The following is a 15875-nucleotide window of genomic DNA, read 5'->3' as shown; positions in this document are numbered from 1 at the left end:
CGAGTGGGCGCGTCGCAGGCCACCTCGCCACGGCGCACGCACACCAAGGACGCAGTGTCCACAGCTTCCGTCCCCTTTCACCTCCGAGCGTGGCGCGCGCCGCCGGAGGACGTCGCCCGGCCTGCCCAACGCTGGCCAATCCCGAGCGTCCATGCAAATGAGGCTCCTTATCGGGCCGCGGCTCCGCCTCCCGCGGCCCGGGCCGTAGTAACCCATTCATGGGGCCCGTGCGCGGCGGCAGCCCGGCTCCGAGGTGCTCGCAGCCACCGCCTCCTCTCCGCTCCGGGTCTTCCCCTTCTTTTTACAACTGATCCTGTTGGGAATTTTTTTTTTTTCCTAAATTGCAGCGGTGGTGGGGAGCCGGGAGGGTGGGGGACCAGGAGGAAAGGGAGAGATTAGGCAGTCATCAATCTCCTCCTGTTTCTCCCAGAACAGGTGATGCTTCTAAATTGTGATCACTTTCTGCAGGCAGCGCTGCCGCTGGAAGGATGCGAGCGACCTAGGACCGAGGACCCGAGGCGGCAGATCTGAACTTGCGGAGGATAAAACCCAAACTTTAACTGCACCAATCCGCACCTCACGCGTGAAGCAAACGACGGGTTATCTTTTTTTTTTTTTTTTTCAAGAGAGACTCAAACTTCAGTACTTGGTCCCTTTTTTTGGATTGCTTTGGAGGAAACGGTTTGGTGGCGACGTTGGGAACAGTAAGGACAGCGTGGTAACTCTTATTTTTAAAGAGACAGATCATACTTTTTAAATGTTTGGGATTCAAGATACTTTAGGAAGAGGGCCAGCTCTGAAAGAGAAATCACTGAGCGCCGAGATGGATTCGGTCAGGTCCTGGGTCCGGAATGTCGGCGTGGTGGACGCCAATGTCGCGGCGCAGAGGTAACTAGACGGTCGCACAATTATGCTCTCAAAGTCTCTAGCTCGTTTGCTCTCCCACCGTCTCTGTATTTCTCCGTCCCCCTCCTCCCGCTCGCTCGCTCTGTCTCGTTCTCTCTCCCCCGCGTCTGTCGCCCTGGCCCCGCGCGCTGGGGCTCGCCCTCGGGCATGCAGGTCGCTGCAGCCTGGGGAACACTTACCCCGCAGCTAATGCTGGAGTTTCTCCCCACTCCTTCCCCACAGACCGCTCTTTGGAAGGAAAAATAACAAAGTAGCATCTTCCGCCTCGCAGCTCACTCCCTGGCCCTGCGAAGAGGGGCTGGACCGGAGTGGAGCTCGAGGGGCCGGAGCCGGCGGTGACGGCCGCGGGAGAGCCGGCTTCCCCGCGATGCCGGTTCCGCAAAGCCGCCGGCGAGCGCCTCTTCTGCCGCTTCTTGCCCGCGATTCCTGGAGGCCGGGAGCCTAGCGGGCAGATGGCGGCGGCGGCGGCGCGAGGAGCCGGACAGACCGGATCAGTTTCCTGGGAAGGCGAAGCGGCTCGGAGCTCCGGGAGGGGGCTGGCTGGAGGGTCCGGGCGCAGAGCTAGAACGGTGGGCCAGAGGTATCGAGGCGGAGTGAGGGGAAAGAAGAAATCAGAGAGAAAAAGACGAAGGAGTAGCAGTAGAAGAAACTGCCGAAGAAGAGAGGCGAGGAGAGGAGCTGGCCGCAAACGCTGGGCATCGCCAACCTCTAGTTTTGCTGGTCCCAGGAGTTGAGGGTTTCTGAGCGTCCGCGTGCTGAGATGGTAAACGCCTGGTCCCGAGTGCCACCTCTGGTTCCCCTCCTCGTCGTCACTGCTGAACTGGCATCTGTGGTCCCCACGTCCTTGTCTGCAAGAGAAAGACACCTTACCCCACGGAGCCCACGAACTTCTTCCCACGACTCCAGCCGCCCTGCCCACTCTCCTGGTCGCCCTCTCTACGTCCCGACGCGTTGCCTAGAAATCCCTCTTTCTTAGCAGGCCACGTCTCCAGGTGTCCCGGGTGGAGCGAACCAGCTGCCGCCCTTGGAGGAGAGGAAGCAACACCCGCACCCCCTCCCTGGCGTCCAAGCCCGCGGCCCCGGCAGCCGCTCTCCGCCGCCGTCTGGGCTCGGGGGCTGCAGGCCGGGGCAGCAGGCAGGTCCACAGAGCCGTCCGCGGCGGGTGACCTTAGCTCCTTAAAGACGCCACCCTCCTCCATCCTTTCCTCGGATCAAATACTGGCTGCAATGGGAACCGGCAGCTGGAGCGGGGCATTCCAGCGAAATGGTGCCCCCTTCAAAAGAGGGGAAAGTGCTCGCGCCCGGGGCAGGAGGCCCACAGAGCCAGCGCCGCGGGGCAGTGGCAGCCATCTGCGCGCGCGGCCCGCCTCCTGACAAATGTTATCTGGCGGCCAGTAGGTTCTGGGCCGGGACAGGTCGGCAGGGAGGTGTGTGCACACACTCGGTACCCTCCAGGGAGCCTCTCGGGTCCTCCAGAAAGGGGTTCGCGGTCAGCGCGTTTGGCCTGCGCCGCCCGCAGACGCGGCTGGAACAAGACTTCCTTGGGCCGCCAGCGAGGACTTTGCCGGCCTCGTCCTAACATTGTGGCTTCTCCAAGCTTAGCAGTTTGGGAGGCGGGTCCCCGGTATCAGGTCGATCCTTAGGGCTGGCTTCGGGGATCCCGCCCTGCCCTGGTGCTGGGCAGCTTTTCGGAAGAGCGAGGGAAACAGGAGGCGAGGCCTCTCCCTGTAGGACGCAGGCTTGGGCTCTGGGCTACCTGCGGGCCAGAGTGTTCTCACGCAGCCTTTCCGAGAGCGCTGTGTGTGTGTGTGTGTGTGTGTGTGTGTGTGAGAGAGTGAGTGTGTGAGTGAGTGTGTGTGAGTGTGTGTGTGAGTGTGTGCGTGTGTGTGTGTGAGAGTGAGTGTGTGAGAGAGTGTGTGTAGGTGTGTGTGTGTGTGTGTGCGCGCGCGGGCGCGTGTGTGTGGGGTTATGTGCAGTAGTCCTCGGACAGGTAACTCAAGAAAAGATCAAGGAAAAGGGTCACGTCTTCAAATAAGGAGGCACTTATTCCCCAAACCCTGGGCCCAGCTCCGACTTTTGACCCATTCAGCGGCCACCGCCACCGGATAAGATAGGTGAGGGCCGCCCGACAGGACAAGAGCGGGGCCCGCCTGGGGGCCCGCCCGGCCTCGGCCTGCCGCTGGGCTCCTCTGGGCTCCACTTGGGCCGGACAGTGAGCCGCCGGCCGGCTCAGCGCGCAGAGCTGCAGAGGCAGCGCCGGCCCTGCCGCTGGCCCCGGCCCCGGCGACTCCTCTAGAGTCTAGTCTCCTCCTCTTAAGCCGGTTGGAAGGAAGGTCTGAGGGTCCAGAGCTCTTGACCTGGGACAGGCCCCTGGGCCGCGGGGGGTGGCGTGGCGCGTGGGTAACTGGTGTCCTTCTCTCCTCCCGCGCCCGCCGCCCCGTGTTCCTCCCGCAGCGGAGTCGCCCTGTCCCGCGCGCACTTCGAGAAGCAGCCGCCCTCCAACCTGCGCAAGTCCAACTTCTTCCACTTCGTGCTGGCGCTCTACGACAGGCAGGGGCAGCCGGTGGAGATCGAGCGCACGGCCTTCGTGGACTTCGTGGAGAACGACAAGGTACGCGCAGGCCCCTTCCCCTCCGGCGGGTCGCCGCCTCCTTGCAAAGCACGAGGATTCCATCTGTCACATCACCAGGGATGACAAATCAGGCTCCTCACTCGCAGCCTCTCCATCCGTCGGTTTCCCCACGCCCCCCGCCCCGCCTGTGCGCCGCCTGCTGCGGGCTGGCGGCTCCGGGTCCTGAGCAGAACCTGGTGCTGCACAGACCGCAGCGAGCGCCCTCCCGCGAGAGGGTCGTTTACAGGCACCCGGGCCCTGCTGCCCGCTGCGGGTGTGTTAGTTCTGTTCCACCTGCTGCTCCGGCGGAGCGGGCGGGTACCAGCGGGACCCAGAGCGCCGGCCCTCCTCGCGGACACGGCTCCCACTCTCGCTCCCCGCGCACCGCTCCCCGCCCAGGCCTTTGATCTCAGAGGAAGGAGGCGAGACGAAAGGAAAGTCTCTTTCCCTCTGAGCCGCCGTCTCTGTGAGCTTCGAGCAGGCGAGCAGGCGCCCAGAGGTCCCTCTTGCCCCTGGGCCCATCCCTGCAGCTCGTGGCGGAGGCGCTGGTCCTGTGGGGCAGGGACAAGGTATCGCCTGCATATGACAGGCCCCTTCACCTTTCTGCTAAGAGAACTTGCAACTTCCTCCGGACGGACACCTGGGCGGGTTGGGTGGGGACTGGTAAAGGCAGCGTTGGTGCGGTGCCCCTTTTTTGGGCCTCAGAGGGGTCACACTCCTGAGGATATTTTTAAGGGAGAGAGACAGAGGCTTGGAGAGGGTCAAGTGCCGGGACCTTGGCAAGTTTTGGCGGTGGTCCTTCAGCAGAAGCTCCTGTCCTTTGACCCTGGGCTGAGGCGGAGTGGTGTGGTGGAAGGGGTGAAAGGCAGGGGGAGGCGGTGTAAGGAAGTGCTCTCTCCTCTTTCCTTCATCTGGGGGCTCCAAAGCCAGGGATTCCAACACCGCCTGTCTTTTTAGGAACAAGGCAACGAGAAGACCAACAATGGCACCCACTACAAGTTACAGCTCCTCTACAGCAACGGTGAGCGCCCCCGCCCTCTGTGTCCAGGTGCCACACAGGCCCCTTTCAAGGAAAGCAGTTGACCTTTGTCCAGGTAGCTTGCAGGCAGTCTGAGGTCCAGGGAGAACAGGTTTGGGGAGGCTCTGTCAGGGCCCTGGGGGGCGGGGAGGGTGGGGGTGGGGGTGGCCTTTGCCCCCAGGACCTTGCAGCCTGCGGCAGCCCTGGGCAGCTTCCTGGGCCTGGCCCTATAGCAGGGCCACTTGGGGGGTTTGCAGGAGAAGCTTCCAGGGCCCTTACCTTGTGCCCATTGCCTCCCCACAGGTGTCCGCACGGAGCAGGACCTGTACGTCAGGCTCATTGACTCGGTCACTAAGCAGGTGAGCCCGTGGCCCACTGGGCTCCTCCTCTGCAGGGCCCCCTCTGACCTCCCCCCACCTTTACCCGCCCTGCCTCCACCCTCCATGAATTTCTGGGTCAGACTTCACATGCCCTAGAACATCAACTCACACCTTGTTCACTATGAAAAAAAATTTCCCCCTCTCTCCTCAATTGTTCTGTTTCTTTCTGGGTGGGGAAGTGAGAAAAATGGTGAAGGGAGAAAGCAATTATTGGGAGATTTGGTTCCCCAAACATTGCCTTTTGCAAGAAATATGTTCTCGCGGGGGCAAACTTGTCTATATTTCGCTTGAGTTAGTCAGGCCACAGCTTGGGGTCTGTGCTTCCAGTGGGCACACCTAATGAAGTGGTGGGCAGAGAGAGAGGAAGATGGATTCTGTGCTTGCTCTAAAGTCCTCTTTTCCTTGTTTCCTCACTCCCCTCACATTTCCCTTGTTGCCCTTGCTTCCTTCGCAGCCCATAGCATACGAGGGACAAAATAAGAATCCGGAAATGTGCCGAGTTCTTCTGACACACGAAGTCATGTGCAGGTAAGAGCTGCTTTCCCCGCGGGCTTTGCTCGCACGCTGGGCAGGGGAGCAGCCTCTGCGCTCAGGAACGCCCCCACAAGGATTTGCAGGAGGGATGGTGCCCAGGGAGGGAGGCTGAGGCACTAGAACGTCTCCTTTACTAAAGGCCAGATGCTTAGAGCATCTCGGAAAGGACACCCAGAACTGCGCAGGATTCCGTCCCCAGGCATCTGGGGAGTTTTCTCCGCCCTGGACAGTTTCTGTTGTCCAGCAGTCGCGGCAGCTCAGGGAGGCATGGGCAGCCCCAGCCAAGTTTGGAATGGGGACTTCCGTACACCAGGCTCATTCCCACTGGTCTGGCAAGCTCCGGGTAGATTTCCAAGTAGGGGTCACGTGTGGCATTCAAGATCAAAGCACTGGAGACTCAGTCTGGGCAAGGACCACCAGAGAGTCCAGTGGCCCATTTCCGGGGCACCCCACCTGAGGCACATGTATATGATGCCAAAGTGTTTCCTTCCTCCAGGAATGTTGCTTCTCCGACGATTTCTCATGTCAGAGGAGTTTCTTAGGTGAGGAGGAACCATGGGGAGAAAGATCAGAGTTCACCACCAGTGCTGGGAGGGGTGGGAGAGGACCCCATCCCGCAGAGCTGGGTTTGGAGCAGCAGCTGGCTTCTCCTGGCTGAGTTGTGAGAGGAAGTTCTCACGGCCAAGTTGTGTGCTGGAATTTCTGCACCTTTCCCCACCTTCTTGCAGAGACGGATCCAGTCCATTTGAGTCTTTCTTCTGCGTGACTAGAAGAAAATAAAACAATTAGAAGAAATTCATCCACACACTTATTCTTTTAACAAATGTTTATTGAGTTCCTAGTTTTTTCAGGTGTTGGGGATCCCTCAGTAAAGGAGAGTTTTCTATAAAAAGGAAACTCTTGGAAGAGGTGGTGATTTTGCTATAAAAATGTAAATCTTTGTTACACACTCGTTTTTCTTCCTCCAAAATTTCTGATCGGAGAGAAAGCCTCAATTCTTCCTCGCTTCGCGATTGCTTCTGTAAATGTCTTCCAACTCCAGACATGCCAGTCTGGGGTAATTGGAGGCCGTGGCTGATGTAGCCTGGGACTGTTTTATGGTCAGCTTCTGGCAGTGCTGTCTCCCTCACAACCCAGTCAGGAAGAAACATAACAATTTGACATGTTTGTTTTGGTTTTGACCAAGTATTAGAAAAACAAACTTTGCCAAATGCAAAGTTGAGCTCTGCCAGAGGTGAGGGGTCCTGGCTTCCTTGCCTGAGTAGCTGGGTGAGGCACTGGGTGTTGGAATAAGCAGATATCCACTTCACCATCCCAGGGCCCCTTCATAGATCCATTTAGAAAGAAAAATACAATTGCAAGATGAGCTTGCATGTGATAACTAGACTAAATAGTCAGAACACTGATTCAGGTGGCTAATTGACGGATGCTTTTTAATTTCTCTCTATACTTTTAAATGTCTTTGTTTGGAGAGATTATCTTCTTAAAAGAAAAGAAAGCCCCAAATTGGCCCATTGTCTGATGAATTATACCTCTCATTTTAAAGAATACTTGCACGCCCCATCCAGTGGTATTTAAAGCTGACATTTTTATTTTTAAGCCCAATCAAATCCTCCTCATTTTATGCTGTTTAAGTAGCAGCATCAATTTTTAAAGCCTCTAGTTTAGTCTGCATTAGTAACACAATATAAAAATTTAATGTACTGTAACTTCTCTGTATTTGAGACCTGGGAAGAGATGCTCTGCTATTTTCTTTCCAAACTAGAATTTAAAACAAATATTAATTAATGGGTAAATAAATGATCCATTGGATGGGTACTGTGTGTGTGTGTGTGTGTGTGTGTGTGTGTAGATGAACGGGGTAGTGACAAATGTTGGATGCAATGTGTCAGTCTGAGCTGACTGATTCTGCAGTTAGGGAGAAAAAGTCTCTTCTCCCACATTTTAAGAGCCCGTTATAGCAGTCAGTGGCTGAGGGATGAATCAGATGCCCCGTTCGCAATGGTTAGGGCACCCGGTTTCATTTGTGGGGTGAGTGTTTTGGGGTTTACCTGGGAATTTCCCTGCATGGTTTCATGTTCTGTGATCTTTAGTCAAAAAAGCTCATAAACTAGCGTTTAGCTTTGAGGAAGGAAACAATATTGATATCGTTAAGAATAACTTTTTCTCCCTTCTCCAATTGCTTCTGCTCCCTTCTTCCCTGCTTTAGTTCATTTTGACAATTATTAGCAAAGAGAAATCTAGTTGTTATGTCGCTGCCAGCCACCCCTGCCCTCAAATGCTCAGAGGGTTAAAAGATATTATAATTTGAACAGAAGTCGTCTCGAGGCCTACAGCTGGCTAATAACAGAGTTGTATTGAGTGCGAGCAAACCCCACAGCTGTGACTTTTCGCCACAAGGCGCAGGCTAGACAGGGCCCTAATCAGATGGGCCAGCCGGGCAGTGGGGCCAGTGTCTTTATCGGCCAGATGGTGTGAATTTAGACACTTTTGTTATGCAATCGCAGGGAGGAGTTGGGGAGAAGAAAACAAAACAAAAGCCACCATGCTGTGCGCTTATTTGAGTTTGAAATTAGAGACAGATTTTTGAAAGTTGAGGGTTGAATTTTAAAAACGATTTTGGAGGGGAAAGGGCATATCCACTTGTCTTGAGCAGGAGTTTGCTGACTGGACACCCTGTGTCCATGGCTGGGCCTTTCTCCTCCAGCCCCCCCCCCTCCCTTTTCTTTCTCTCTTCCTGAAAAATCCAGGGAAGATTCAGGATTGGGATAACATTTCTCATTTCCCCAACTTTTTTTTCTTCTCTCTTTCCCTCTCAAGATTCCATGAAAAGATAGGGAGGATGAAAGAGGCCTGTTAACGAATTGCGAGTATTTCAGGTAAAAGGTTCTCCAAATAAGCACCAGAATAAAACAAACCAAACCAAGCCAATAGAGAAAGAGCTTTCATTTTTATTCATGAGGATAAATGGGCACTTCGGAGCCTCTCCGTGGTAGTTAGGACCACAGTCTTAACCTAGGGCCAAGTTTGGTTTCCTCTTCTCTTTGTTCAATTTCCCCTCCTTCTCTTCCTTTTTTCTTTTTTTTTAAAGTCTTGTTCACTGAACAAGAACTTCAGACTTACAGACTTGCTTGCTGAGAAATAACCCTAAAAGCCTTTTTAGCTAAAGAAACTGAACTTGAAGTTTGTTATCTGCACAATTCAGGGACCCAGTTCCTTCTCTCAACTAACTATCCACACACCTGGGCCCAGAACGACGGTTTGGGGAATGTGGTTCATGAATGTCTTCCACCCTCCACTCCCCTTTGCTCATCTTAACATTCTGGTGTGACGACTGAATGTCATTTAAGCAGCCAAACGAAGAATAACTAGGACATCTTTTTTTTTTTATTTTTTTTATTTTTTATTGCTTAAAGTATTACAAAGGGTATTACATATGTGTCCATTTTATCCCCCCGCCCTAGACAGTCCCCAACTAGGACATCTTGATGAGAATTTTTCTTTAAAAAAGGAAAGAAAAAGAAAATTAGCTTTGGCTAACCCAGAGAAATTTTAAGAAGGGCCCTAATGGGGCAAATACAGTCCACTCCTATTATTTTTATACCTTTATTTTTATAGTGCAACAGCCAAGTAACTGCCTTCTACATCTTTTCTGTGCTATTAGCATTAGAGATTATACTTAAATATGTGACTGTTGGAAAAGAGAAGATTGGGTCCTGAAATCCCTGCATTTTCTTTAAATATCATTTCCTTCCCTGAGCCGAATCCCCACATTGTATTACACTGGCACCAGGCTTACATTTTTATCTGTTTTCTTTTCCTCCGAGAAACTCCCCATGGAAAGCAGCTGAATTCAGCTGAGCAATTTTGCAAACTTACTCAGCCTCCTCGAAATCATTCCTTCTCAAACTAAACAGATTGGCACATTCTGGCAGTGTGCGCTCTTGGAATTAGATTGTACACGGCATCAGACACGCATTTGGGTTAGGTTGACATGCCGGTGATGTCAAAGGGGAGTCTAGGTAGAAGGCTTTAGGTAACCAGCATGGATGGGGCTTTTGAAATTGTGTTGCTAAGAAAAAAGGTTTGCCTGAACTACAAAGGTATCCCATGACAGAAGCCACTGAAAAAGGAGAGGTGGGAGACAGAAATGGGTGGGGGCAGGAGTTGGGAAGAAAGACACAAGCTCTGGGAGTGGGAGAGCAGCTGGTCAGCATTTTTATTGGTGTTAATCTTGGGATGGACTGAAATTTTAAAAGTTGAGACCTAACATAATTTCAAAGGCAAAATATTGTTTCAGAAAGTCCCAGGGGCAAGCTCTGTATTTAAGAAAGTTGAGACACTTTTTCTTTTACTTCTTACTAATTTGATTAAATTTCTTAAAACCTCATTGTACCCATTTGGTGAAAGTTTTTTTTGAAACATCTTTCAAGTATATTCTACTTTTTGAGAATGGTAAAATTATTCACTAAATAATCCACATGCCCCTGCATGAGAGAGATGGATTTAAAAAGCTGTAAAGTAGTTCTTTGTTTGTTTGTTTGTAATTCTGTGGAGTATCCGAGATGGTGAAAGCACTGCAGAGAACCAGAAACTAAATTTATCCCTGGGCTGTGCTAGGCCTTTGAGTTCCTGCTGCCACATGGCTTCCCTCTTTTCCTTAGCCTGTCATCACTTTCGAAGGGTGCTCAGGGAATCCCATAGCCTCCTGGACTTATACTAGAAGAAACTCTGGAGATAATCCAGCCCAACATTTTAATTTTATATATAGGGAGGCAAAACCCAGAGGGGTTAAAGAGATTAGACTAAATTCACGCAGCTGGTTTGGGACGGAGTTGGGTTAGGCACCAGAGCTCTGATTCCCACGTTAACATTTTTTCTATTGGGCCACGCCAACCTTAAGCTACAGAGGAACTATCAGGGGAAGGACCGCACTTACATGTAATTTTATTATTGCTAAGGCTTATTAGGCATAGTCTCCAACCAGTGCGGATGATAATGCTTTTCATATACACCCTGTCAGGGTGATAGTCAGTGCTGGCCATGTGCTTGAGTGAGCTGAGAGGTATTCAGAAGTTTGTGGTCCTGACAAGCAGCACTAGGACAACTCAAGGAGGTGGTGTCCCATTGCTTCTCCACCACCAAGCTGCCTTTGCCCTTTTTACATTCCTCTAGCTCTCCCATACAGGGCCCTTTGATTGGAGTGTTTTGCTTCTGCAAAGTCAAAGGACCTTCTGAGTACTTCCTACCTATTGCACTTGTTCTAAGACCTCTTCTTTGTCTCGTGCATTCTCCAGCATCATCCAGCAGGTGCAAGTTTTGGGAGGGAGTGTTTTCAAGATGGGAACTGTACATCCAGTCCCATTTCGGTTCCATGACTTGGTGGAAAGGATTGGAGCTATAACTTCACAGCTCCCTGCCTCATTTTCTTCCTATTTTAAAATACATGCCATAGTTCTGCTCTTCCTCCTTCATATTTAGAACATAACGGAAATGGATGAAGGCATAAATGTTTATAAAGTACACTGAGTTTTCTGGAGAAAGATGTTATGTAAATAAGGTTGGTAAAAATCCAGGCAGCTATTTTATACATTTTCCTTTCCCTTCTTTCTCTAAATATTTGTTAAGACACAAAGATCTAAAATATATAGTCATTAAAATCATTCAACACTGAGCTGGAAATAACCTTATAGATTTTTAAGTCCAGCTGTCCATGGTTCAGATTACAAATACGATTCTTGGGAAAATTGCGATTTGCTAAGAATTACCTAGTTTATAAGTCACAGAGTGAGAATTTAAATGAGTATCTCTGGGCTTCAAGTTCACTATTGTTTTTAAACATGGCCATAAATTCTGCTCTCAAGCAGCGGATAGTGAAGAGGCTACCCAGGACATACTAATTTTTGTGAACATTCCTACATTGTATGCTTATTGTTTTTTCTTGATTTTAACAAATTTCTTTTACTTTTTTGGTTCCTTCCCGATCTACAGTCGATGCTGTGAAAAGAAAAGTTGTGGAAACCGAAATGAGACTCCTTCAGACCCTGTCATCATCGACAGGTAGGGGGAAAAAGTGATTTAAAAAAAATCATTTCCTTTATGAATCTCAACTCTGAGCACTGATCACTTGGGCTTTGTCGTAAGGTTGGTTTTATGTTACCTTCAAGGCATGATGCTAGTTCAACATGCATTTTCTTGTACTGGTTGGCCTTTCTTGGAAGAAGTCAGAACCTTCCCTTTTGAACTTAGGTCTCTAAATCCACGACGGGATTCTTTTCCAGGTGCATTTGCCTCAGCCTACTAGGGAGGGCGTGGGTGGTAGGAGATGCCATCTCTCCTACCTGGCAGGGCAGGACCTCAGTCAGTTTGCTGAAAGAGGCAGTGTATCCCAAGTTAAGTGGCAACCCCTGTATGGTTCTCAGTGATTGCTGTTGGGCTTGATGACTTCCAGTTTAGATTACGGCTTAGGGGATTATGACAAGCTCTCTATTGCATTGAGGGAGATTCCTTTCTACGACAGAGGATTGCATTCTGGGTCCTGTGTTATATTCCGAGTGGATAAAATTCTTTGGGACAAGATGCTAATTCATTGAAATGTGACTTAGGCATCCTCAGCTGTCTGTTTTTGTGATTGGAAACAGAACTTATAAACCAATGAAGAAATACCAAATTAACTTCCAGCAATCATGTAATTTTTAAGAAATCCCATATTCCCACCCCTAATTTTTTCTCTTTCATTTAAAAAACGGAATAATTCCCTGTTGCTTCTTTCTTTGGGTTTTCATGTTTCTAGCCAGGTCCTGAAATGGATTGGAGAGACCACAGTCTCCAAAGTTGTTATTCCAATATTCCAGTGAATCCTCAGCTGGGAGAATGAAACCTCTGGCATTCTTCCCAGAAACCCAGCTCGGTTTCTTCGTGGAAAGTATAGCATAGACTTAGGAACAAGGGGGCTCGAATTCTGATTCTGTCCTAGCTTCTGACCTTGGACAAAGCACTCAGCACTTCTGTTCTTTAATGGTACAGTGGGAGAAGAGTTGGAGGGCACTGCCTACTTGCCCATGTTTGCACAGCTGGTTGGAGCAGAGCTGGCACTAAAGAAACAGTTGTCCTTACCTCCTCTCACTGCCACAAGCACCTTCTCCCAGCCCTCTCTGTCCTAACTGATGTGAGTTGGGTGTGCTGATTGCATGGGATGTCCATTCCCAGCTTCCTAGGATAGCCTTGGGATCATCTGGGGGAGTTTGAAGGATATAAGAGCAGCCTAGACACAGATCCAGTCCTTCCAGCGTGTACCCTTAGCTTTTTAATCTTCATGTAGTCATTTTCATGAACGTTTGCTGTTCTTTTAGGAAGGCACTCTAACCTCATCATTGTTACATGTTTTCTTGCAATCCTTAAATCAGTTTTAGAAATATTGGCAAACCTGTAAATGCTCACCTGCATCTTGCAACTCGGAAGCACACATCCTAACGACTCTGAGCTTAGCAGCAGCTCTTCCTGCAAGAAACTACATAGAGTTATACCCACAGATAAAGCTGAATGTGCTGTGTTTTCTGCCTATGCAATACACATGTTACAGATACAAAAAAATGTAGTCCTTTTGCATCTATGGGAGAAAATATTTTCATATTTTGTGCCTTTGTTGTTGGTGCTAGAATGCCGTAAATTCTTCTGAGGAGGTGGAAACTGTATCTTGGCTGCTATATTATGGAGCTTTATGTGACTGTGGCACTTATTTTTACTGTCCTATGCATAATAAAACAAGCCAGTGAAGTCTCTGCATCACTTGAAATATGTGTTACTTCCAAAATATTCCACGTCTACACATAACATACCAAAGGGTACTGTAAATTGATCAGTATCAGGTTTTTAGAGAAAGCATTTTATTATAAACAGATGTATTTATTTGTTTTGCTCATTGTAGGTTTTTTGTTGGAAGAGGTTTTTCCTTCACCAGAGTCTTGTTTTATTGCTGTTGAATGTCTTTTCGGTGTGCCTTAGCCTTCTTCCCTTCATTTGTGGAAGCATAAGTGGATGCAGCCAGGTTTCCATTTGTTGAAGGTGGGATGGGTGTCATCAGAGGTTTGGTTGAGTTGTGCAGCTGGTCCCTGGGTTCAACGCCTGCTGACTTGGAGATGTCGAGATCACCCATGAACACCAAACGGGTGCAAAGTAGTCTATTTTGGATTTTCTCTGGGTAAATATAGGACTCTCTTCTTTGCCCTTGTTCCTACAATGCCAACTAATTATCTCCTCCCCCTCCTGGCTCAGTCTGGCCAGATGCAGTTAATTTACACTGTCTCTCCCTGAGTTTTCTCACACAACAGGCACGCTCCACTCTGGCCCCAGGGAACTTTGTTTATTCCCCAGAATTGTGCCTGTTTGGGGGAGGGGATGAGGAGGCTCAAGAGTGGTTCCCCAACTTTTCATCACCCAAGACCTCTTTATTTTTTCCCTTGGTGAATCCAGGGTTTTGCAAAATTTTGCTTGCCAACCTTGCAGTTAGCAAGTGCTAATTTACTTGTAAATCCATTTTTATTAATTAAAGACATGTACCAGAATGGGAAAGAAGAATTTCATCCCAGAAATGCCCTTGATCTCATCAATGACGGACCAGAGTTTTTGATCCTGGTGAGACATGATATGTCATGTTACCCACTGACATGATAGACTTCCAGCTCAGCCAGAAAACAACTTGACCTTTCACTTAGCCCATGTGACCACATCCTGAGCAGATAATCAGTTTCTAACAGGATGCTTGAAATATAAAAAAAATAGCTTTTGCTACCTTGTGGCCCCTTAATTGAATATTATTGGATTTTACAATAGGATGCCCCCATAGAGACTTAGTTCTCCCTTTCCGAAGACTTAGCCCCAGACTGGGAATTCTTTTTCTGCACTAAATTACTCCCTGACTGATCTCTCTAGAAACATAAATTTAATTTTTACTTTCAGTTGTCTGTTCAGCATGCTTTTGTGAATTCTTGGGCAGCCACACCCCTCTCCCAAAAGCCGGGCCAGCAGCACTTGCTATGAATCATAGCTTCAAGCAAAGTCTTTCTTCTACATAAATGTGTATGTGCATAAAGAGGGGGGGGCGCTTATTAACTTTTAGTGTAAAATTCCAAAAGTCCCTATCTGGGGAAAACCCAACAAAACAGAATAGAACAAAGCAAAAACAATGAAAACAGAATCCTTACTGTGGTCATCCACCTAAATCTTACCCATAAAGACCTGTGTGTGGTAAATTTAAAAAAAGGCTCACACTGATTTACATTTTGTGGTTTCAGAGGGAAGCTCTAATTCAACCTTGTTTTTCATGGGTTGTACTAGCTCAAACCCTCTTCTCTCTCTGGAAGCTTCTGCATATCTACAGACTCTCTGGGGCTCAGGATAACCTGGTGGTCCCTGGGAAGAGGACTGTAGGGACAGTCTCATTGATGTGAGGCAGGAAAAAGTCCTTATGGCTTCTATACTTGCAGCCCCATTAAAAGTCAGTTGGGCAGGCAGGGCAGTATTTCTTTTTGAATCTTTGAAGGCTAGCCCTGCCCATGTGGTAGGATATTTTCTATTAAAAGGGTAGTTCCAACCTATTTCTCACATGCTACATATCCCAGTCTTTTGCCTTGGGACATGGGTCTCCAATATTTCTAAGCTTTGTTCCCAAGGGGGGCCATTTTAAGTACTGATGTGTTTTTGTTCATTTTCTTTTTCAAGAAGCCAAATAAACAACAGAATAACTCTCATTCAAAAAGTTTACTCAGAAATGTTTGGTGTTTAGTTGCCCATGAGGGGTTTTCCTGATATTATCTTCCTCTTTTTAAAAAAATTAATTGTGGTAAAATACACACAATGTAAAATTGGCCATCTTAACCAAGTGTTCAGTTTAGAGCTATTAAGTATATTCACATTGTGGTGCAACCACCACCATCCATCAATTTATCTCTGCTCTTTCCATCTTGCAAAACTGAAACTGTCACCATTAAACCACAACTCCTCATTCCCCCTTCTTCCCAGCCCCTGGCAACCACCATTCTACTTTCGGTCTCTGTGAATTTGACTCCTCTAAATACCTCATGTAGACGGAGCCATGTAGTATTTGTCCTCTTATGACATGCTTATTTCACTTAGCATCATATCCTCCAAGGTTCCTCCATGGGTCAGAATTTGGCCATTGTGAATAATGCTACTATGAGCATGGGTAGACAAATATCTCTCTGCTTTCAATTTTTTTTTTGTATATGCCCAGAAGTGGAACTGTTGGATCCTATGGTGGTCCGAGGAACTGCCACTGCCACACCTTTCCATTGTGGCTACGCCATTTTGTATTCTCACCAACAGTGCAGGTTCTAATTCCTCTACAGCTCCACATTACTTGCTATTCTCTTGTTTTTAGATTGTTGTTGTGTTTTTATAGTTGCCG

General features: G+C 49.0%; 1 protein-coding gene across 1 annotated transcript in view; it reads left to right on the top strand.

Moving 5' to 3' along the window:
• Window positions 1-249: 249 nt before the first annotated feature.
• EBF2 (EBF transcription factor 2) overlaps window positions 250-15875 on the top strand; it is a 198472-nt gene continuing 182846 nt past the window's right edge. Inside the window, exons 1-6 of the mRNA XM_036315220.1 lie at window positions 250-888; window positions 3361-3517; window positions 4475-4538; window positions 4839-4894; window positions 5370-5443; window positions 11441-11509. Of these exons, the coding sequence (XP_036171113.1) occupies window positions 758-888; window positions 3361-3517; window positions 4475-4538; window positions 4839-4894; window positions 5370-5443; window positions 11441-11509 (551 nt within the window). The 5' untranslated portion in view covers window positions 250-757. The remainder of the gene's footprint in view (window positions 889-3360; window positions 3518-4474; window positions 4539-4838; window positions 4895-5369; window positions 5444-11440; window positions 11510-15875) is intronic.

This window comes from Myotis myotis, unplaced genomic scaffold, assembly GCF_014108235.1.
Source record: "Myotis myotis isolate mMyoMyo1 unplaced genomic scaffold, mMyoMyo1.p scaffold_m19_p_6, whole genome shotgun sequence".
In the NCBI taxonomy this organism is placed as follows: Eukaryota; Metazoa; Chordata; class Mammalia; order Chiroptera; family Vespertilionidae; genus Myotis; species Myotis myotis.
Note: the sequence above shows the minus strand (reverse complement) of the source record. Positions and strands in the feature narration are given on the sequence as shown.